Below are 23,924 nucleotides of genomic sequence, written 5' to 3'. Positions count from 1 at the left end.
CCCTCTTTTGGGAAGTCCAATTATATATACAGTGGACCACTGAAAAAAACATGGGTTTGAACTGCATGGATCCATTTAAGTGTAGATTTTTTTTCAATACAGCACAGTACTACATATACATGTATTTTCTTTTCCTCATGATTTTCTTGACACATTTTCTTTTCTTTAGCTCACTCTAAGAATACAACATATAATACACACAACCTAAAAAATATGTGTTAATCAAGTGTTTATGTTATTGAAAAGGCTTCCAGTCAACAGTAGGCTATTAGTAGTTAAGTTTTGGGGGAGTCAGTTATACACAGATTTTGACTGCACAAGGGTTCGTTCCCCAAACCTCTGCACTATTCAACTGTCAACTGTATATACATTAGGTTGCATGAAGTCCCACAGTTCACTGGTGCTCATTTTTTTTTTATTTTAGTTTTTCGTTTTTTTTTTTTTTTTTTTTTTTTTTTTTTTTTATTTTAGAGAGAGAGAGAGAGAGAGAGAGGACATGTGAGGAAGATGGACAGAGGGAGAGAGAGAGAAAACCTTAAGCAGGCCAAGCTCAGCCTGATGCGGGGCTTAATCCCATGACCCTGGGATCATGACCCAAGCAAAACCAAGAGTCAAACACCCAACCGACTGAGCTGCCCAGGCGTCCTATCAATCTATTTTTTAAATATGTATTGATGGTTTAGTTTGTTTAGTTTCTCTTGCAGTGTCTTCATGTCTACTCATATTTTCTTCTACAGTATCTAATCTGTCATTAATCTCATCCAGTGTATATTTCATCTCAGGTATTATAGATTTCATTTTCTAAAGTCTGATATGGGTCTCTTTTAGATCTTCCAAGTCTCTATTTCACTTTTTGAACGTATAAAATACAGTTAAAATAACTATTTTAATGCCCCTATCCACTAATTCTAAAACTTCGATCAGTTTTCGGTTGGTGTTTTGATTCCTCATTACTGGTTGTATTAGTTGTATACCTGGTAATTGTTGACTAGATGGCAGATACTGTGAATTTTACCTTGTTGGTGCTGGGTGTTTTTATATTCTTCTAAATATTCTTATTTATTATTTATTATTTTAAAGAAAGAGAGAGACAGCATGAACGGGGAAGAGAGACAGAGGAAGACTGAGACAGAATCTCAAGCAGGCTCCACACTCAACAAGGACCCCAACACTGGCCTTGATCCAATGACCCTGGGATCATGACCTGAACCAAAATCAAGAGAAGAGTCAGTCAGTCAACTGACTGAACTACCCCCCCCCCTAAATATCCTTGAACTTTGCTCTAGGATGCAGCTATTTGGAAACAGTATACTCCTTTTGAGGTGGGACCAATGTCATGTTTAGTTTAGAGCTAATTATTCCCCAATACTGAAGCAAGACCCTTCTGAGTACTCTAACCAAAGCCCTGGGGATTATGAGGTTTTCAAGTCTCCCAGGTGATGGAAACAGACACTATTCCCAGACTTGTGTGAGCCCTGAACACTGTTTCCTTTGATCTTTTCAGGCATTCTTACCCAGTCTCGGGCAGTTTCCTCACTTGTACATGCTGATAAAGATTCAGCTGAATATTTGATAAGAACCTTCTGCAGATGTCCAGAGTTCTTTCCCTGTGAAGTTCTCTCCTCTTTAGTACTCTGTTATTCATACCCCAGACTCAGCTACATCTCCTTGAGCCAGAGCCTGATGGGCTACACCTGGGTTCCTCCTATGTCCTACAGCTAGAAACTCTCTCCAGGCAGTATGGTGGGCAATCATAAGGCTTACTTCATTTGTCTCCTGTTTTTCAGGGATTAGTGCCCTCACTGCCTCATTGGCAACTACTGATACATGAGTGGAGCTTATTGATTACAGACTTCACTGTGAGATAACTGCCTGGGCCATTTCACTGGGCCCATGGAGGTGAGTATATTTAGGTTTTTTTCTCTTGGGCTGGATGGATTTCCCCAAGAAGATTCTTCCTATTTCTTGTTTGAATAAGTCTGCCTAACAGAGTTCTGGGAGGGTTGAGGGGCCCACCAATAAGTATATAAATGTTCACTTTACCTCCATGTTTTCACTACAATATCTCACCCTCAATAATGGGATGCCACAACTAAGAATCTTATCTTTGTTCTTTTTTTTTTTTTTTTTAAAGATTTTTATTTATTTTTGAGAGACAAAGATAGACAGAGTATGAGTGGGGGACGGACAGAGAGAGAGGGAGACACAGGATCCGAAGCAGGCTCCAGGCTCTGAGCTATCAGCACAGGGCCTGATGCAGGGCTTGAACTCAGGAACCTCGAGATCATGACCTGAGCTGAAGTCAGACGCTTAACCGACTGAGCCACCCAGGCGTCCCTCTTTGTTCTTTACAGAGAAACTTCTAGCTTTCTGTCAGGGAGATAGTAGGGGTGACTGTTCTGAACAAGAGTAGGGGTCTCAACATCTGTGGGACTTGTCATCCAAGATGGACCACAACATTCTCACCTCCCAGTATGTAAGTCCCTGTTTCCCTTCCATAATGTTTTAGGGCTGACCTGTGTGACCAACACAATGTGGCAGAAGTGATGGTGTAACTTTGGAGTCTAGATCGTAAACAGCATTGCAGCTTCCACCTTGATCTCTTGAATCACTCACCCTAGGAGGAAGAAGCCAGTCTTCATGCTGCAAGGATACTCATACAGCTCTGTTAAGAGGCTCACATCAGAGAAACTAAGCTCCCCTGTCAACCTGTGAGCATCAGAAGTGAGCTACCTTGGAAAGTGATCTACCAGCTCTAGTCAAGCCTTTAGGTGAGCACAGCTCCTGCTGACATCTGACTGGACCTTATCAAAGATTCTGACGTGCAGTCAGTCACTCCTGAATTTCTGACCCACAGTGAGAGATAATAATTGCTGTTTTAAGCCACTATGTTTGGGAGTGATTTCCTAATGCAGTATTGCATAACACAGCATCTGACTTTCTAAAAATAGACTTTCAAGCAATCCTCTTGGTTTTACTGCCACTCTCAGCTTTACTCCCAGAGGTAACTGGTGCTGCCAATTTTCGAGCTTCTTGGGGAATTCTATAGTATAAACTGGCTGCACCTTTACTTTCTCAAATTCTAGCCTAGGAGTCTGATTTTGTAGGTCCGCAAAGTCACTTACTACTCATCCAAAAGTTTCCCAAGTTCCAAAGGTTTTTTTTTTGTTGTTGTTGTTGTTGTTTTTTGCTGTTATCTGGTATCCCGTTCTCCTGGTCCTAGCTGGACAAAGAAGGTAAAAACTATTGCTTTTTCACTGGAGGCAGCAAAAGGGAGATGCTCAATCTGTCTCTTTATCTAAGAATTTCTGCCAGTATTACAGGTGGAAAACGGTATCTCAGTATGATTTTAATTTCTATTTTTCATATTGTGAATATTCTTGAGTCATCTTTTTATTTTTCTTTTCAGAGCTGTAAGTATTTCCTTTTAGATAAATGTGAGTTCAGTTTGGGGGGAATGTTTTCCCATTGAACTGCTAAGTTTTTTGTTTTTGATTTATAAAAGCTCTCTATATTTGAGAAATCAGCTCTTTGTAATATGAGATACCAATATTTTTCACTCTTTGTCTTCTGTTTATGGTGGTTTCTGCTACATGGTAAAGTTTTATTTTTATGTACTTGACGCAAGTTTTTCTTTTTTAAGGTTTTATTTTCTGTGTATGGGGTGTTTTTCTTTGCTTCTTGGTTTTATGTCAGTCACAGGTCTTCCACACTGAGATTATTTTTTTAAATTCTTCTATGGTCTGTTCCAGTGCTTTAATCAGTTAATGTTACGTATTTAGATCCAAGATGGGTAAAACTTATTACGATGTAGGTTACTGACTGAACTTCATCTTTTTCTTTTTTTTTAAAGAGGGGGTGGAGGGAGAGAGGGGGAGAGAGAGACAGAGAGACAGAGACAGAGAAAGAAAATTAAGCAGACTACACACCCAGCATGGAGCCTGATGTGGGGCTTGATCCCACAACTGTGAGATCATGACCTGAGCCAAAATCAAGAGTCAACCAACTCTCAACTAAACGAGCTAACTATACACCCCTCATGTTTTTCTATATAGCCACCTACTACTAAATCCATTTGTCAAATAATCCATGTTTTCCCCAGTGATCTGGAATGTTACCTTTACCATATACTAAATTTACTTATATACTGGGGTCTATTTATGGGTCTAGGAACCTGTTCCACTGATCTCTCAGTCTATTCATATGCCAATAAGATAATGCTTTATTATTGAAGTTTATCCCCTCCTCTTATTCCTCTTCTCTTTTGGCATCTGTCTTCTGAAATCATGACTAACCACAAACAATTCTGAAGCCCCAAGTAACTAAAGAACGATAACGCAGTTGTCTTCTTGGGACAGATTTTAAACATTCAGATACAAAAAGTTCAATATTCCATAAATAAGAAAAATCCTAAGTACTCATGAACAAGAAGTATAAAGTTGGGTTCAATTAACTGATTAATAGTAAGGTCCTCTTTTTCCTTAAGAAAAATATAATCTGGTTAGTTAAAGAAGACAGACCCAGAGAATACAAGTTAATGGTGTTTGGACTGCATTCAGTGGTCAATAACTTATGCCCATTGCCTTTTAAAGAACTACTTACATCTAATATTCAACAATATATTTTATATAAAAATAATGATCTTACTTGTAACAAAAGCAGCTGGAGAAGATGATCATAGCAACTATGCAGACAGCCATTGAAATGAGCACAACCAGCCAGCGAATGCTGCCATCAAAAAATGGACCTGACAAGGGAAGTGAACAACAAAGCACACATTTGATCTCTTCATCACATACGAAAGGAGAAAAATAACTTGGGAGTGTTAAATTCTAGAAAGCTTGCTTACTGTCAAAATCAGAAAATATTTTACTGAAAATCACAATCACCCTCTTCTAGACGAACCTACCTATGACAACAGGGGGCAGTGTAGGTTGTAAATACTGGTTACATAAATTGGTCCGACAACATTCTATCGTCCGCCGTAGCTGTGCTTTTGGTGAATCCTAGAGGAAGAGTAAGGACAAAATTAAAAATGGCTTGATATTTTCAGGTGAGAATGAGGGTTTTTTTTTTTAATATTCATGAACACAATTTCTAGCTCTGTTGAGTGAAAAGGACCTGCAAGTTTTATGTGTTAAGAAAAGATTATCAAAAAATTATTTGTGTTGAAATAGTGTTGTAAGGATTGTAAAATGGTATTTCTTAAGAACATATGTATGTGGATGATGTGTTGGAACACTGGACTATAACTAAATTATAAACAAAAGTTCACAAGTATTTTTCACCAAAACTTTGGCATATCTTAATGTATTACTATTCACCTGTTTGTAGTAGTAAAAATATAAGTCATGAGATCTTTTCCTAAAAAACATGGGTAATACACTTTATTGCAGTGATGAACTAGTAGGGTGCACAGGATCTCACAGCAGCACCGAGACGACTTAAGTGGAGGGCGTTGTAGTCTAAAGAAAGGAGACGTGAGGAAAAATAGTTGAGGAGGTAGAAGATACTGCAGAGTCTGCACAGAACAACTATGTTGAGACTAAGGAACCCAATGCAGAAGCAAGTTAAAGCAGATGTGGTGAGGACAAAGGCAAAATGCAGAAACCATACTCCTGAGAGTTTCTTAGAGACCACCGACCAGAGGGGAGATATGTCCCTGACAGATCAGAAAATGAGCACAGGAAAAGACTTCAGTCAAGAGAGCAGACATCAACAATTATGTGTGAAGTTTTACGTGATTGGTACAGTACTTAACAAGTTATTAACTTGAATGCTGACATTTCAGCACTGCCTGGGAAAACTGCCATTCTGGACCAAAATAGCAACAGAAAGGAATTGCTTGTCATTATAAAAGTAGCAGGAACATAAGCAGAAACTGACCATGTTATTCTTAAGTATCAGATGGCCAAAACAGAAAAACCTCAGTATAATCAAGTATTACTTTAAAAAGGTGAATGAATAGGAGTCCACGACTTGATCCTACCAGGAAAGATGGGTTGAGAGTATTGGGAAACTTCCAAAAGCACAAGTTTTCCATTTTAACTAAATTTTTAATGTTAAAAAAGTTTTACTTAAAAAAAAAAAAGTTATTTTTTTAATGTTTTATTTTTTGAGAGACAGAGACAGAGGGTGACCAGGGGAGGGAGGGGCAGACAGAGAAGACACAGAATCTGAAGCAGACTCCAGGCTCTGAGCTGTCTGCACAGAGCCCGACGCAGGGCTTGAACCTACAAACACGAGATCATGACCTGAGCTGAAGTCAGACGCTCAACTGACTGGGCCACCCATGTGGGGGCCACCCACATGCCCCAAACAGTTTTACTTTTAAATGACCATAAAGAGAAAGAAAAGAGAGAGATGTTAGGAGTTACACAAGTGACTCTGAAATAACCCCAGATCGAGAACATTTACATGAAGGAGGGAATGGAGAGTATATTAACTGAAGGTGAATAAAAGGACTACGAAGCATCTACAAACAGTTGCAGGAAGGCTAATGTTCAAAATGAGCTTAGCCCTGCAGAAGACAAAATGTAAAGAACAACCAAGAAGGGGTTTCTCTAGCAATGCTAGAAGACCGCCAAGCAATGGATGTGTTGCTGAAAACCACGAGGTGATGGAGGACAAGTAAAAAGCACTGTTACATGGCAGCTGCTTTCCCAGACGCCGGAAGAGACCCTCCAGGGCTTCTGTATTCTTGGTGAGTGGCTGCCCTCATGATCACACCCTGGCAAGAGAACACTTTGAGAGGGCTGGAAGGCAGGTGTGACAGGAAGAATTTAGAAAGGACAAGTGTTGGAAACTGAAGAGCTAAATGTTAGACTCTTTCTTATGTTAAAAGAACACAGACTGTGAAGTTTAACAACTAATTTATATTAGTGAAGTCAATTTGTGATATGCCTCGTTTAGGGGCATGCAAGATACAGGTTATTACTGCTGAGCTCACTGCTCTAACCATAGTTCTTCCTTCAATATTTTTAGTGATTAAAAAAATGTATAGAATATGTGGTTGATAAACATGCAAATGGCATAAAACTGCAAGAAATAATTAAATTATCATCCCCCCCCCACAAATCCTGCCAAATTATAGCAAAGGACTAATTCGTTTTTTGTTTTTGTTTTTTTTTACATTTATTTACTTATTTATTTTTGAGAGACAGAGAGAGACAGAGCACAAGCAGGGGATGGGCAGAGAGAGAAGGAGACCTAGAATCCGAAGCAGGCTCCAGGCTCCAAGCTGTCAGCACAGAGCCTGACGTGGGGCTCAAACCCACAAACTGTGAAATCATGACCTGAGCTGAAGTCAGATGCTCAACCAACTGAGCCACCCAGGCATCCCCAAAGGGCTAATTCTAATATGATAAAATTTAACATAGACAGGTATATAACAACTATTTTCAAAAACTCATTCCATTTCCATCCTCTTATTTGTGGCAAGAAACCAAAGAATCAATATAGAATCTAAGAGATATGGTTCAGCAATAGCATAAGTGAAAGATGGGGATTTTAGCTGACAGGAAGCTCAGTATGTTTCAAAAGTGTGGTGTAACAATCCAACATCCAACATCCAACATGAGATCTGGCTGTATTTAGGAAAAGGAAAGGAGTTACTTATTCTCTGCGTTCCAACCTCCCACCCCAGGTCAGACCAGACTCAATTCTGCATATTACGCTGAGACTTCAGTGTAACTCTGAGGCTGATCAGACATGGAGCAGTGGAGGGGACTGTGAGCTATCATTTTCACCTATAGGCAAAGACTATAGGAATGGGGAGGAACACAGGACCACACAAACAGACCAAAAAACTTCCTTCACACAGTAAAAGGCTGTCATATTTTGAAAGAGGCTTTAGATTTGATCCAAAGGGGCAGGGAGAGATTTGTAGTCATTAGGAGGAAAAGCTTTGTAAAGATCATGTCAGGTCATTAGTACAGATGAAATAGATGGTCTTGGGAGGTAATGAGCCCTTGTCACTAGAGGTGTCACACCTAGAAAATAGATGGGATGAGGGGTGCCTGGGTGGCTCAGTTGGTTAAGCATCCAACTCTTGATTTCAGCTCAAGTCATGATCTCACGGTTGGTTATGAAATAGAGCCCTGGGGTTGGGGTGGTCTTTAAGATCAAGTCCCACATTGGGCTGGCCATGGAGCCTGCTTAAGATAGTCACTCTATCTCTTTCTCTCTCGGAGGAGGAGGGGAGGAGGAGGAGGGGGAGGGGAAGAAGAAAATAAATTGGCGGGGGGGGGGGGGGGGGCGGGTGCCTGATTGGCTCAGTCAGTTAAGCATCTGACTGCAGCTCAGGTCATGATCTCACGGTTCGTGAGTTCGAGTCCTGCATTGGGCTCTCTGCTGTCAGTGCAGAGTCTGCTTGGGATCCTCTGTCTCCCTCTTTCTGCCCCTCCTCTGTGTGCTCTCTCTCTCTCTCTCTCTCAAAAATAAACATTAAAATAAAAGAAGTAGATGGGATGCAATATATGTGTGTGGGGGGGGGAAGGGAGATGTGCAGAGGGGGCACATGGATCCCAAACTTTTAGCAGAGATTGGAACATATATCAATCCTGAGAGTTTCTTAATAATGTGAATCATTTCCTAAAATAGTTGAAGCTTAAATTTGTGTACAAACGGTTCTATCTAAAGCTGGAAGAATCCCTGGGGCAAAATTACTATACAGGATTTTGAAGAGATTAGGTTTATAACCAAGAGCCATGAGGATATTCATAAACTCTTTATTACCAGCCCTTGGATGCCTTTGCTGCTGCTAAAACAACTCCACTGAGATTTCCTTACAAGGACTTAATGTTTCTGCATTGTCTCAGAGTGATACAAAGGTTATTATTGCCCATCACCTTGACGTCTTTCCAGTCAATTTGATAATCCACAGGTGATACTGTAACATTTTTTTTGGCAGTCATGACAATTTAGAAATAGGATATGATTTAAAACGTTTTTTTAAAGTAAAATAGGGGCGCCTGGGTGGCTTAGTCAGTTGAGCGTTCGACTTCGGCTCAGGTCATGATCTCTCAGTCTGTGAGTTCAAGGCCCGCATCAGGCTCTGTGCTGACAGCTCAGAGCCTGGAGCCTGCTTCGGATTCTGTGTCTCCTTCTCTCTCTGCCCCTCCCCCACTCATGCTCACTCTCTCTCTCTCTCTCAAAAATAAATAAACATAAAAAAAATTTAAAAAAAAAACTAAAAAAAAATAAAGTAAAATAATCTGGAACTTCAATTACCACAATCATATTACCTGAAGTAAGAGCTAAGCTTCCTCCAATATACTTGGTTTATAAGAACATAGAGTGATGTGCAGATCAGGCACACTTCTCCTGGGGAAATGAATACTTTTCACGTGGCCCCTCCCTTCTTTATTTCACAGGCCCTAAATCAGATCTTACCTTGCACTGAAAGTCAGATCCTTCATATTTCATACACCCTGAAGCTAATGTGGTTTCTCCTTGGTCATCTTCTTCTATGATGGCAAAGCAGTGCCCATTCGTTCTGAAAGAAAAAAAACCCAAAAACCAAAAAATATAACTTCACATTGAAGACATGATGAACGATCATATAATTTCAGTATTTTACATATATAGGTTTTTGCTTTCTATTTGGTGATATTCAAAGAGCATACAGTTATTAGTAAAGTACAAAAACAGGACATTATCACTTTCATAACAGGGCGACAATTAACTGATGACACTCAGTTGTTCAGGGAATTTTTTTGGCTATTAAGTCAGTTCTTCAATGTCCCCAAACAATATGGAATAGAATTACATGATCATATATAAATGTGTTGAATAGTTAACATAAAATAAAGTAGGAAAATTAAAATGGTTATATAAATCGGAATTGGATTATATAAATTGGATTATAAAATGGTTATATAAATCGGAGCTCCCTTGTATCAAAATAATATAAAATTAATTAAATATCACAATATCATGCCTATCTTTCTGTAAAATATTTCGACCAATTTAGAATTACAAGATTTTGAGTGAGTTTGGTTTTTTTTTGGTAATCTCTAAATTTTCTACAGTAAGTATCAGTAAACTTTATGATAAAAAGATCATTAAATAAACTCAAAACATTAGACAAATACCAGATTCAAATCCTTCTATCTCCTTTAAAAAGCTGTATTACAACGTTAACTCTGAGAAAAGAAACATCAATCATTTAATAGTACTAAATGTTCCCATACAAAGAACAAGAAGTTTTTTGGCTCTTTGTAAAAGATATCATATAAAATTAAAGAAAAAAAAAAAAAACGAAGACAATGTAAACAATTCTTAAAATGGCACTAAATGCAATCCTATTCTCATAACTTTAAGGACTACATAAAGTACTTACATGCATGTGTTATTAATAGCATCATCTGGGCAGTGTCCTGAGCAATAGCACTTTAAAAAAGGCAAAGTATCCTCTGGTGCTAAGGTTACTCCATTTTCTGATTTTTTCTGGTCAGAGTCTGATTTCATCCCAGTACCATGGAGCATACTGTCCAGATTCTGCCCTGTATTCAAGTATGAAATTTGTGAAAACATCATTTCCGAAAAGCTAATTCTTCCATTTCAATTTTCAATGAGAAATTTCTAAGCTTTCTTAGTGTGTAATTATTATGTAATGGCAGCTTTCTTATGTAATGGCAGCTAATGTGTTTAATTAAAAATACATTTCATTCAGGGATGCCTGGGTAGCTCAGTCGGTTGAGCGTCTAGCTTCAGCTCAGGTCATGAACCCGCCGTCTGTGGGTTTGAGCCCTGCATCGGGCTCTGTGCTGACAATTTGGAGGCTGGAGCCTGTTTCAGACTCTGTCTCCCTCGCTCTCTGCCCTCCCCCACTCCCGCTGTCTCTGTCTTTCAAAAATAAATAAACGTTAAAAAAATACATTTCATTCATACATTTAACATTTGTTAATAACCTATGATGCACAGAGTACTGCCCCAGGTATTGTTGGACATATGGAGAAGATTATGTCACAAGTTTTGCACCAGTGGAAGACAAGAGCGGCAGACATACAATATGGTCATAACCTACAAGAAAGGTACAAAATGGGAAATGGCTTCAGGGAAGGCTGAGATTATTTACAATTATTAAAAAATACACAAATTATGGGGCACCTGGGTGGCTCAGTTGGTTAAGCGTCTGACTCAATTTCAGCTCAGGTCATGATCTCAGGGTTTGTGAGATTGAGCTCTGTGTTGGGCTCTGCACTAGCAGAGAGGAGTCTGCTTGGGATTCTCCCTGTGCCTTTCTGTGCCTCCCCTACTGGCATGCTTTCTCTCTCAGAATAACTAAATAAACTTAAAAATATATATATACAAATTATGGTTCTTAAGCTCTTTGTCTCAAAACTTGGGACTAGCTTAAAAACAATAAGTGCTCTATTTGTGCCTCTATGCGGAAGTGGAGTTACTAAGCATCTCGCTTTGGACTTTAATTGCTTAAGTAAGGGTATTGCGAGAGCATGGGGACTAATCATATTATCTGGTGCCCTTTATCTGAAGGTCACTGGTTCGAATCCAGACTATGCTGCCAGAAACTGAAGGTTACTGTAGGGCAGTAGTTAGCTTATGAAAACAGAGCTGTGTTTTTGCATTAGAGTCAAGTAGCCTCAAATGACAGATACTGTCATATTTGGTACTGAATCTTTCAGGCTGAAAGCAGAACAGAACTTCTTAAAATGTGTGAGTAATTCTTCCCTCCCTCTGAATCAGCTGAAATTGGCTAGCTTATTCCTTGGAGGACTGACCTCCAAGGAATGAAATGTAGAGCCAAACAGGTATAAAATATTAAGAGAACTGCGTATAAGCAACATTTCATTATAACGTTCAATCATAATGTAGACTTGACTTAAAATGTAGCCATACTGGTGAGATGAAAAGAGAAAAAGTAACACATATGCACACATTTGATAACAGGAAGAGAATGTGCTGCTAATTAAGTTTTAGCGATTCCATGCCCGGAATTTTTTTTTTAATGTTTACTTATTTATCTTGAGAGAGAGCGAGAGTGGACAGGGAAAGGGGCAGAGAGAGGAGGGGAAAGAGAACCTCAAGCAGGATTGTGGGGCTCGATCCAACGAAGTCTTGAGATTATGACCTGAGACGAAATCAAGAATCACTTACCGAATGAGCCACCCAGGCGCCCCTCCATGCCTTGAATTTTATTTTTTATTTTTTTTTAATTTTTTTCAACGTTTATTTATTTTTGGGACAGAGAGAGACAGAGCATGAACGGGGGAGGGGCAGAGAGAGAGGGAGACACAGAATCGGAAATAGGCTCCAGGCTCTGAGCCATCAGCCCAGAGCCTGACGCGGGGCTCGAACTCCCGGACCGCGAGATCGTGACCTGGCTGAAGTCGGCCGCTTAACCGACTGCGCCACCCAGGCGCCCCCCATGCCTTGAATTTTAATAATCTTCATTTAATCCTTTAAACTGATAACAAAACTTAAAGACCTCATTTATGCTAGCAATGTCAACTGCAAAAATAAAAAAAGGGAGGGTAGTGGCCAGGAAAGGAAGAAATCCACTAGGCTAAAAACAAGGAGACCTGGACTGTGGTCTACTATTCTCCTACTGTGGTCGTACCACAGTTTAGTTCACTGGGTGATCACGGAGAAGCCACCACTTCTCCAGGCCTCATTTAGCGAATAAGACTCCAGGACTAGAGGACACCTGAAGTCTCTTAACCAGCTTTCAAACCCATCACAATAACACAAGGAAGCATCCGTTTAACTAAGGAGAAAAATCATCAAATAATATACCACATGCAATTAATTTTCCAAAAATCTAATGATACACAGAGAAAGTGGTAGTGCTGTAGAAATGACAATGAAATAACAGTGAGAAGTTAAGGGTTCAACTCCCAAATATGTCCACAGGTGGTACTCTCTGAATCTCATTCTCTAGCTCTAAAAAACAGTAATAATAATTCCTTCCCAATTCACACCAAGAGGTTATATACAGAAGAAATGAATAGACAGTAAAGGGCTTAATTAAATATAAAATAAGGTACAAATGGAAATATTATTTATTTACAAAGATTGTACTGTACTTAAAGATCACGGATACCTAGACTATGCAAAGTTCTATGATGGTTAATACACACAACTTCCCAAACACTATCTGAATTTAGGAAATAAAAAATCCTAATTATAATAATTTGCATTTGGGACTTATATTACCTCAGATATTTATTTAACAAAACACTAACTAGAGGCCAGCTATGTGCAGGCAAGTTACTGAATGCTGGAAACTGATGGAGTCCTTGAGAAACTTGGAGGGCAGTGAAGGGGAGGGGCGGTAAGCACGCAGATAAACACAGTGTGAACAGGGATACAATACAAAGGTAAACAAAGGAAGGAGCCTGTAACACAAACTCAGCCTGGGTGTCAAAGGCAAGAAAAACTAAGCTGTATCTTAAAGTTATAAACTTTCCCAAAATAGAGGCCTAGATGCAAAGAAAAATAGGTAGCAACAGCTTCTCTGCACCACCTCCCTAGGTGACAGCGCCATTCCCACAGTTTAAGCAAATCTGTTTATGGTTCCTAGATTTACCCCTCTAGCTTTGAGCTGCTTGTAAGTAATCTCAAAATTAGCTTGTCCAAAATGGAACTCTTGACTTTTCTCTTCAAACCTGTCTCCCCAAGTCTTTTGGCTCACTCTCCAAAATAGATCTCAAGTTTTTCCCATTTTTCTCCAGCTCACCTGCTATTACCTGGGCCCATCATGGCATGCTACTTCTGAGATAGGAATCTCCACACTGACCTCCCTATTTCTGTTCTTGGCTCCTCCAATCTCTTTCCCATACAGGAGCCAGAGTTATCTTATAAACATAAATCTGATCCTGTTCACTCCCCTGCTTAAAACCAATTAATGGCTCCATATGCACTCGGAATAAACTCCAACCTCCTTCACCATGCCTACTGCCAGCAGGATTTGGAACCTCTGTACCTCTCCAACATCAACTTATAGCACCTGTCCTCCACCATGCTCAGGCACGCGGGTCTTCCGTCAACTCCTAGAATTTGCCAATCTCTTTCAAGTCCTGCATTTACAATGGCATAAAATTATGGGGTCTGGGCTGGGCTGAAGCTCTAGGATGTATCTCAAAACAAACACATGCAAAAAATATTTAAAGTTTGCACGCTCTAGTTTAACAGCTCAGAAAAAAAAACACACAAATATATACGAATATGGAGACCAATAGCTAAAAGATACAAGTAACTACCTATAGGCACATTTACACCATGTTCCTTTGTCATTAATGGTAATTTTTGGCATCAATGATTTTACTACATTTTTTAAAATGTTTATTCATTTTGTGAGAGAAAGAGACAGAGCATGAGTAGGGGAGGGGCAGAGAGAGAGGCAGACGCAGAATCTGAAGCAGGCTTCAGGCTTTGAGCTGTTAGCACAGAGCCCGACGCAGGGCTTGAACCCATGAAAGGCAAGATTATGACCTTAGTCGAATTCAGACAGTTAACCAAATGAGCCACCCAGGCGCCCCTGATTTTACTGCGTTTTTATTCCTGGCTAAATAATTTTTTTCACTCTCCTAGTAATCTATGGGTTTCCTTTGTACAAAGCACAGAAACTCCTCCCCTGTCCTTAAAGCAGAATGTCTAGAATAGGAATAATTAGAAAGCAAAAGGCAGGAGGGCTGCAGAGACCAATGGGACATCAATGCATTGCATGTATGAAGTAATCAGTAACAGTTCTCCTTAATCTATGTGCTACGGCGCATGAGAACTGAAGGCTGCTTTCAAGTCGCCCTTCTGAATGGGAGTTTATACAGCACTCATCCTATTTCTTCTTCATCACTAAATACTGGGTGTGTCGGGCACCGACAATTTCTCCCTTAGCCACACACTGCTGGACCGTGAAGAGGCATATATGAATCTGACGGACAAGGCTATATACTACATACATACTATATGAGTGTCTGAGTGCAACATGTGGATAAACCTCTGGGTTATATGTATATACCCCTCTGAGCACGAATTGAGTATTTCTACCAACACCAGCACTTTCAGTATATGCATGTAAGAAGGGTATGTATGATGTTAGATAGACAAATGTGGTACCCTGCAACAGATGCCATTAGTTGTTTTCTCCCCTCTACCTTGCTGGCAACACACACACACACACCCACACACACCCCACCCCTTTTTAAGTATTTGCTCCTCCTCCTGTGATTCAGAGAAGCACAGACCTACCCTCAGTAGAGACAATTATTTTGTCTAATCCAACAATTTCAGTTCCCTTCCCCTTGCCACTGTTTATACAAAAGCATAAATTAATTCTGGCCAATAAGGTTAGAAGGAAGTCTGCTGGGGAGGGGAAGGGAAGGGAAGGGGAGAGGTGTCTGAGGAAAGATTTCTTTACCAATTAAAAAGAGCCATGAGGAGGGTGCCTGGGTGGCTCAGCTGGTTAAGTGTCCAACTCTTGATTTCAGCTCAGGTCATGATCTCACGGTTCATGAGATCAAGCCCCGCACTGTACTGTGCGCTGACAGTGTGGAGTCTGCTTGGGATTCTCTCTTTCTCTCTTTTGCTCCTTCCCTGCTCACACTCGCTTGCTCTCTCTCAAAATAAATAAGTAAACTTCAACAACAACAAAAAAAGAGCCATGAGAGACATCCACTCCTCTTCTACTTAATGTTGTCAACCCAAATTTGCCACATCTGCCTGTGACCTCTGGCTCCACAGTAGCCACCTGTGGCCATGAAGTAAGTTAACCCAGGACTAAATTAATAGGTGGTACAGAGTACAACACCGTTGAAATAGAGAAAGAATGTGATGAGCCACAGAATTAACTTACCAAAGTTGCCCTACCTTCAGACTTCTCGTTTTGTGATACAACATTTTCCTTATTGTTTAAGCTATTTTGAATTGTTTTGTTTGTAACCTAAGACTGAAAACATCTTAAATGACAGAAGAGATAAAATCTGTCCCAGACTCTTTTAGTTGTCCAAAGGATATCTATTTTCCCTGTCTTCTCAGCTGACCAAACTCTGGTCTTGGGAGGCAATGGACTGAGATGAATCTGAGCTGACTATGACAGTCAGTCCTGTCTCTCAGTTTTCTAGTAGCCTTAGCAACTGTCTCAGTTTATCCAACAAAACAAGATAAAATCTGCCAGCAGAAGGTTAGTTTCTGGGGACAGTTTGCTTTCCTGAAGTAATGTCCAGTTGAGGTCAGCGCTGAACCTTTCCCCATTTTTCCTTCCTCCAGTGTAGGTACAGAAGCCATTTTATAACCATTAAGGAGAAGCCAAGAAAATTATAGATGTCAAACTTGACACCACTGAACTACTGAATGAACACCAGGAAATACCTACCACCTACATCAAAAATTATTTGTTCAAGTCACTGTTTGTGGAGTAATCAGTTACTTAAAGCTAAAATCCATTTCTAAAATGTGTGACCAAGCCAAAAACAAGGACTGAATAGCTATTAGATGTTAATATCAAGTGACTCATTCTTCTGTTCCAACTTGAGTAACTTAATCGCAACGTAAAGCACTTTAATCTTAATCATAACATTTAATGTTCAAAAAATTCCTGTTTACATCTAGGATATGTGTTACTGGTTCTATTTTATAACAAGAAAACCAACATATGGAGAAATTTACTTTCCTAAAACACAACTGATGCCCAAGTCAAAAGTAATTTCCACTAATAACCACTCTGCAATCCTTCTTAGAAATAGCATTAGAAATAATCCTCTAAGAAATAACATTTTCTTCTATGTTGGTTTAGTTCTTTTAAGACTAAAGTTTTTTTATGTTTATTTTTGAGAGAGAAAGAGAAAAAATGTGAGTCGGAGAGGAGCAGAGATGCTGTCATGCTGTCGATGCGGGGCTTGGACTTATGAACCACGAGATCACTACCTGAGCTGAAGTCCGACACTTAACCAACTGCACCACCAGGCGCCCCAAGACTAAATATTTTTATCTTATCATTTTTTTATACTGCAATTTATTGAACATTTTTTTAAATGTTTATTTATTCATTTTGAGACAGAGAAAGAAGGATAGTGAGAGGGAGACAGAGAATCCCAAGCAGGCTCCGCACTGTCAGCACAGAGCCCAACACAGGGCTTGATTTCACAAACCGTGAGATGAAGACCTGAGCTGAAATCAAGAGTCCCATGCTTAAATGACCGAGCCACCCAGGCATCCCTTTATCTTATCATTGGAACCAACTATCAAACTAATCTTTTTGAAAGGAAATGTAACAAATTTTGCTCTTCATCACAGAGATATAATTCTTAGAGATTTTTTTATTTATGCCTGATAACTAAATATCAATTTATTTCATCTAATGAAAGTTTATTATAGAGCAACTTGAATCAGGGTAGGGAAAGAATTTTGTATCATATTGCCTGTGTGATCTATATAGATTTTTAGAAAATTTAACATCAAATACTGATTACCTGGGGGTAAGGTAGGAAATGTTATTATTTAACTCATCTTCAAAACTATGACACTTTGGTTAATGCTGATCAACAAGACATACAACAAGAGCTGTTAAAATAAAGGTGTTTTATTAAATAATTTGGTATTTCACACATAAAAAAGTGGCTTTTGGAAGTGGGCTGTGTTCTGAGCAAGAAAATAATAAAGATATTAATTACACCTATGACAAAATATGGAGAAGCTCTAGATTTTATTTTTATGTTCACTCCTTAAAACGAAAATGTTAAAAAAAAAATTGTGCTCTTAATAGTATCTCTTGTTGGTAGATATTAACCTTTGTCGCTGTGAATGAAGAAACATTATGAAAAAACGATCTGTGAAGACATAAACTTAAATGAAGATGCCTAATAACTTTACTCTAAAACCCTTTTGCAAAGTAGTACTATCTCTTCAGTATGGAATAATGTCCTAATTAAACCATACAGGAAAAAGCCCACGTGCAAATATAGCCCATATGACCTGCAGAGTCATGACAATAATTTCCTGTTTGGGAGTTACAAGCAGTGAACACAAAATTACAATGTTGTTAGTAAGTAAAACTTTGAGTATTCTATGAAAAAACTTTAGTATTAGCACACGCAAGTGCAACTTACCATTCTGAAGATTTTTAATGACAAAATGATTTTTTTAATTATTTACATTTATCCCTTATTGTATTTTAAAGAGGACAGGAATTTGAAAAATTAAGTCTTCAGTTTCTACTACTGTGTCTTAGTCTTACTAGGTCAGATACTTTATTTTATACTTTATCTCATTTAATCCTCACAAGACTTAATATTGCACATTATAATACCTATGTTACGGATAAGAGAATAGGTTCTGAGAAGCTAAGATTTTACAAATACTTGAAAATGTTTCTATCACAGTCAAGTTCAAAATTACCTGGCATGTATTTGTTCTGTGCCTCACTCTTTGCCTCTTTATTTAAAAGCTATGCTGGCATATTAGCCTAACTGTTCAAAAAGGGACATCAGTTGAAAGATCAATTGCAAGAATGAGTGTTTCAAATATAGAAATAAATTACTAAAAAATATAAGATTACTTAAAAAAACACTGATTTACCTTGAACATAAGAAATGATGAACAGATAGGCTCCCAATAATCTGATGTAAATATACAGCTGAGTCATTGTTCAGTTTTAATGTTTCCTGTATACTGTGACCTCTAATAACTGGTCTTGTTAGGTCGCTAATTTTAATTACTCTTATTCAAAGAGATTTTCTTGTAAAAGGTCTCAATCACTTGACAATGACTCCAACTTCCACTGCTTTCTCTTGACTCCTGAAAGATAAAAATTTAAAAAAAGGTAATGAATATAACTGAATTCTGGAAAGTTTCAAAACTAAGAGAGAAAAACAAATGCTCAAACATACCTTTAAATGATGAAATACATTTTTAAAGATTAAAGCTATCTTTATTTATAACAACAACAGTAAAAAGGCACTGTAGTTCAGAAACTTAAATAATTCAGTAATAGGTTGCCACCATTCCTGATCTTAGATTAACCACAGATAAAATAAATACACTAAATAATCCCAATAGTCTTTTCTGGCTGCTCTAAAGTAATTGTTTTAGTACTAACAAGAACATTTCTAAATATACTAAGAATAAAGCAGGAAAATTTAACTTTAAAATACGAAGCTAATGGGGCACCTGGGTGGCTTAGTCGGTTAAGCATCTGCCTTTGGCTTAAGTCATGATCTCACAGTTCAGTTCGTGAGTTTGAGCCCCACACATCGGGCTCTCTGCTGTGCATGCAGAGCCCGCTTCAGATCCTGTCCCCCCTCTCTCTGCCCTTACCCAGCTTGTGGGCTTGTGCACAAGTGCTTGTGCACACATGCTCCTTCCCTCTCCCTCTCCCTCCTCCTCCCTCTCTCTCTCTCTCTCTCTCAAATAAAAATAAAAACTTTAAAACACGAAGCTATTCATCATAATCTTTCAAATCCTAGTAGATGTGACAAAAACACCTCAAATCTTTATAATAACTCATTCTATAGAAAAAAAGCCTACCAAGATAATCATACATATTAAAATATGCAGTGTGTGTCATCATTAAAACAGAAATATATCTTAAAATTATTTTCCTAAAATATTGCAAATCTGACTTCACTAGTATAAAATTGAGTTTTTAGGATGGATGATGTGAAACATAACCTCCCCAGTTAAGGTTTGGTTATTATAAAATAGTTAAATAGGTAACAAAAAAAGCCACACTAGTTTGTTTATAGACGAATATAATTCTGTTTTTCCTCCCATCCTATTGGTTCCAGCAATTTGATTTTACTGATTTCAGCCTAAACTATTCCTGAATGAAAAATATTTTATTTATGATGCAATTACTCCTGGCGTGATTTCTACCACAAATAACCTGAACTTTCTATTTTATCAACCTAAGAATTTTCCACTTTAATTGGCTCTCCAAAGACACTGACAGGATTGAGGAAGTAAGGTTTACAGAGTGTCAATTATATTGTGTATTTTACATATGGCTTACTTCCAAAATCTCTGCCATTTCTCACTTCTCTACTATGAAATTAAACTGCTTCCCATCTTCAGAAGTGCTGAGAGTGTAGGGTGTAAAGTGTAAAATAATTACAGAACAACATCTACACTGTGACTTAATTGCATTTCTTGGGAAAACTCCCTTCTTGAAATTATACAATTGTGATTCTAGGGATGCTTGTTTCAGGTTTCAAAGTCAAAAGACGTTTGCAGTGTAACTCCAACCATGATCTCTCTCCATACTTCCATTTGCCTATTAAATGTCTCTGCTAGGATTACACACCACGCGTCTAAATCAAATGTATTAACTTTGCTTCCAACCCTCTAGGCCCGCCTCCTCCTCCTCCACTTGTTATCACAGAGGGTGGCGCCATCTCTTCAGTCACCCAGGCCAAAAGCCCTGACATCACTTCTGCCTCTCGCACTAGCTCTCCTGCCTCCATATTTTCACTCACTTATTCACTCACTCCCTCACCTACCCACCCACCAACAGCACTTTCTGAGTGCTTATGACAAGTGCAAGGTACTAGAATACAAATACGAATATGACCATCTCTGCTTCAAGGAGCTCACAGTCTTGGACAGGACACTGACTGCTATGACTGGTTCCATATTTCAGTGCTACTGTTTTTCCTCATCAATTTATTTAAAGATAGTATGTGGTCTAGCCTCACTACAGGGACAACCAAGGCACCTTGCAAAGCAGCCGGTGAGGCTCTAAGCACCTGCCACTCTCAGTCCCTTTCACAGGCAGGGAATTATGTGTGATTTCAAATATAGAAAATAAATATGAGACCTGTGACTGTTATCTGTGGGCACAAGTTCGAATCCTGATCTGCCGAAAATAAGTAACCTAACCTCTCTGGGTGAGTTACTTTATCTGTAAAACTAAAATTACATTATTAACTCATAATTATTTTAAGAACTAAATGAGGTAATAGCTAACACACAGTCACCTCTAATTACGTACCAGTACCATTATAAATGCTTTGAATATATTAATATTAATTTATCAAATCATCACAACCACCTTATCAGGTAGGTGCAAGTATTATTTTAATTTCACAGCTGAGGAAACTGAGGCAAGCAGAGTTTAAGAAATTTATCAAAGATCATACAATTGGTAAGTGGCAGGGCTCCAATTCTAATCAAGGAGATCTGATTCCAGAGTCCATGTGTTACCTACTACCCTAGACTGCCCTGCTGGATATTTTATGTGCATTATACAATGTAAATTATACATCATGAAGCCTGGTATGGAAGAGGTGGTCAATAAGTTTCCTCCCCTCATACAGGTTTATACATGGCACAGGAAGTAACAGGTATGATCTATGCCACTCCCAACTTCAAGAAATTCTGATAGCCTAAAACCCTGCAATAACTTGTATGGAGAACAGCCAACAGCCAAGGGAAGGCTAAAGGTAAAATGGCTTCAATTGCCTCAGCTGTAATCCAACAATCGGAAGCCTTAATCTTTAAAAGTAAAATAATGGGTTTTAGCTGACTACCAGCTCAATATGCATCAGCACTTATGACAACTGCTAAGACATAAAGGGAATATTATCAAGCAGGGCTAGAAGCACACTGCTGTAATCAAAGAGGGTCACCACCTTACTTTATTCCACCTGATCAGGCCCCTTCAACACTTTAGAGAAGAATGACAGGAATGCAAAGGATAGGGAAATAACTACACTTGAGATACAACTCAAAGAAGGCGGGGGTGGGGGGGGTGGTCTTTGCTCACAGAATATCAAAGCAACAAAGTGTGAATGCATCTCTGTCAAGGACAGACAAGCTGGAAAGGAGACTACACCAAGTAAGTGATTCATCGGGTTCCTTCTAACTCTGAAGTCTCACAGGAATGGTGTTCTTGTCACTGACTATTAACTTATTTCCTAAATATTTATTAAGTACCTATTACATACATGATTCTGTATTAGACACTGAGAATATACTGATGAGGGCAAAATGGACCCAGCCTTCATGGAGTTCATAGTCATTAAACAAGACAATTAAGACAGGCACTGAACAAGACAGTACAAAGCATATGTAATCATAACTTGTGGTAAGTGTGAGGAAAGAAAAGTGCCAGGTCCTAGAGAGGAATGGGGTAGGGACTTATTCTCATCTGGAGAGACTAAGGGAAGCCATGCTCAAAAGTGACATTCAAGGTGAGATCTCGAGAATAAAAGAGTTAGCCAGATAAAGAAATGGGGGTGAATTCTAGGCATAAGGAACAGCCTGTACAAAGATCTTGAGGCAGAAAGGAGCAATGGAACAATGGTATTTCTGAAATGGTGAAAATAAGGGATAGTTGGTAGCACAGGGGTCTGAAGAAACAAGAGAGCCAAGGACCAGATCAGGCAAGGGCAGATGAAGGATTTGGGCTTTAAATCCAAGTGGGATGGGAAGGCAATTACCTGGTTTCTATGTAATGGACTGGAGGGGACCAAAGCAGAAGCTAACAGAACAGTAAGGACAGTGTAGTAGTCAGGAGAAAGACAATGGTGGTTAAGATTTGGGTGGTGGTGGTGGTACAGTGGGTGGATACTTCACCAACAGACTTGGTAGGGCTTAGTAGTGAATTAGATGTGGGGGTAAGGGAGAGTGAGGAGTCAAAGAAGATCTCTACACTTCCAGCATGAGCAATTACTGAGATGAGGACAAGTGGATTTTGAAAGGAATGAGGGGAAGAGATCAAGGGTTCAATTTTAGACATTGGAGATTACCCAAAGGGAAATGTCTAATGGGCACCTGGTCCTGAAGCTTAAAGGACACACTCGGTATTGAAGATATAAATCTATTACGTCACTAGCACAGAGGTATTTTGAAGCTACGGCTCTGTATGAGATGGCCTTCTAAGAATGAAAAGAGAAGAGGGTCCCGGAACACCAATGTTTGTTTAAAAACTGGATTAATAAATGCATTAAAACCACAGGGGCATGGGGGCACCTGGGTGGCGCAGTCGGTTAAGCGTCCGACTTCAGCCAGGTCACGATCTCGCGGTCCGGGAGTTCGAGCCCCGCGTCGGGCTCTGGGCTGATGGCTCAGAGTCTGGAGCCTGTTTCCGATTCTGTGTCTCCCTCTCTCTCTGCCCCTCCCCCGTTCATGCTCTGTCTCTCTCTGTCCCAAAAATAAATAAACGTATAATTAAAAAAAAAAAAAAAAAACCCCACAGGGGCACCTGGGTGGCTCAGTCGGTTCAGTGTCCGACTTTGGCTCTGGTCATGATCTCAAGATTCATAGGTTTGAGCCCTGTGTCCGGCTCTGTACTGACAGCTCAGAGCCTAGGGCCTGCTTTGGATTCTGTGTCTCCCTCTCTCTCTCTGCCCCTCCCCTGCTCATACTCTGTGTCTCTCTGTCTCAAAAATAAATATACATTAAAATAAAAAATAAATAAATAAAAGCATTAAAACCATATACATTTATTTGTCATTCAGTGATAAAATAAGTTCATGGTCCAGGATCTATCCTGTGCAATATTAACATAGTGTAGATTAGCACAGCTGGAATATAAACTACTATTCACAAGTGTTATGTTTTCACAGGTAAAAAAAAAAAAAACAAAAAAAAAAAACCCTACCAAAAAACCATTGTGGTGATCTAAAATAAGTCTACAAATGCTCTGACAGTACCTTCAATAGGTGGAGCCTAATTCCATGCCTAGAATTCCCACTGGTCTTAATGAGTCACTGTTAACAAATAAAATGAGATGGAAACAACAGGGTATGACTTCTGAGGCTGGATCATAAAACGCATTTCAGATTCCTCCTTGTTCTTTCTTGAAACACCCACTTTGAGGGAAGCTAGCTGCCATGTCATAAGGACACTCAACTCAAGCAGCCTTACAGAGAAGGCCCCACAGCAAGGAGCCAAGGCCTCCTGCTGACAGCATGTGAGTGAGCTATCTTGCACGTGGACCTGGCAGCTTCACAGGTACAATTCAT

The 23,924-nt window shown here is 39.2% G+C and overlaps 1 protein-coding gene across 1 annotated transcript in view; it reads right to left on the bottom strand.

Annotated features, from left to right (window-relative positions):
- BMPR1A (bone morphogenetic protein receptor type 1A) overlaps window positions 1-23,924 on the bottom strand; it is a 139,638-nt gene that overhangs the window by 14,026 nt on the left and 101,688 nt on the right. The window contains exons 3-7 of the mRNA XM_040485636.1: window positions 18,538-18,756; window positions 10,343-10,505; window positions 9,394-9,496; window positions 4,910-5,006; window positions 4,648-4,747 (exon numbers count right to left, since the gene is read on the bottom strand). Coding sequence (XP_040341570.1) covers window positions 4,648-4,747; window positions 4,910-5,006; window positions 9,394-9,496; window positions 10,343-10,505; window positions 18,538-18,604 — 530 coding nt within the window. The 5' untranslated portion in view covers window positions 18,605-18,756. The remainder of the gene's footprint in view (window positions 1-4,647; window positions 4,748-4,909; window positions 5,007-9,393; window positions 9,497-10,342; window positions 10,506-18,537; window positions 18,757-23,924) is intronic.

Source organism: Herpailurus yagouaroundi, unplaced genomic scaffold (assembly GCF_014898765.1).
Source record: "Herpailurus yagouaroundi ecotype Mexico unplaced genomic scaffold, PumYag 163, whole genome shotgun sequence".
Taxonomy (NCBI): Eukaryota; Metazoa; Chordata; class Mammalia; order Carnivora; family Felidae; genus Herpailurus; species Herpailurus yagouaroundi.
The sequence above is the reverse complement of the archived record's forward strand: the minus strand, read 5'-3'. Positions and strand labels throughout refer to the sequence as shown.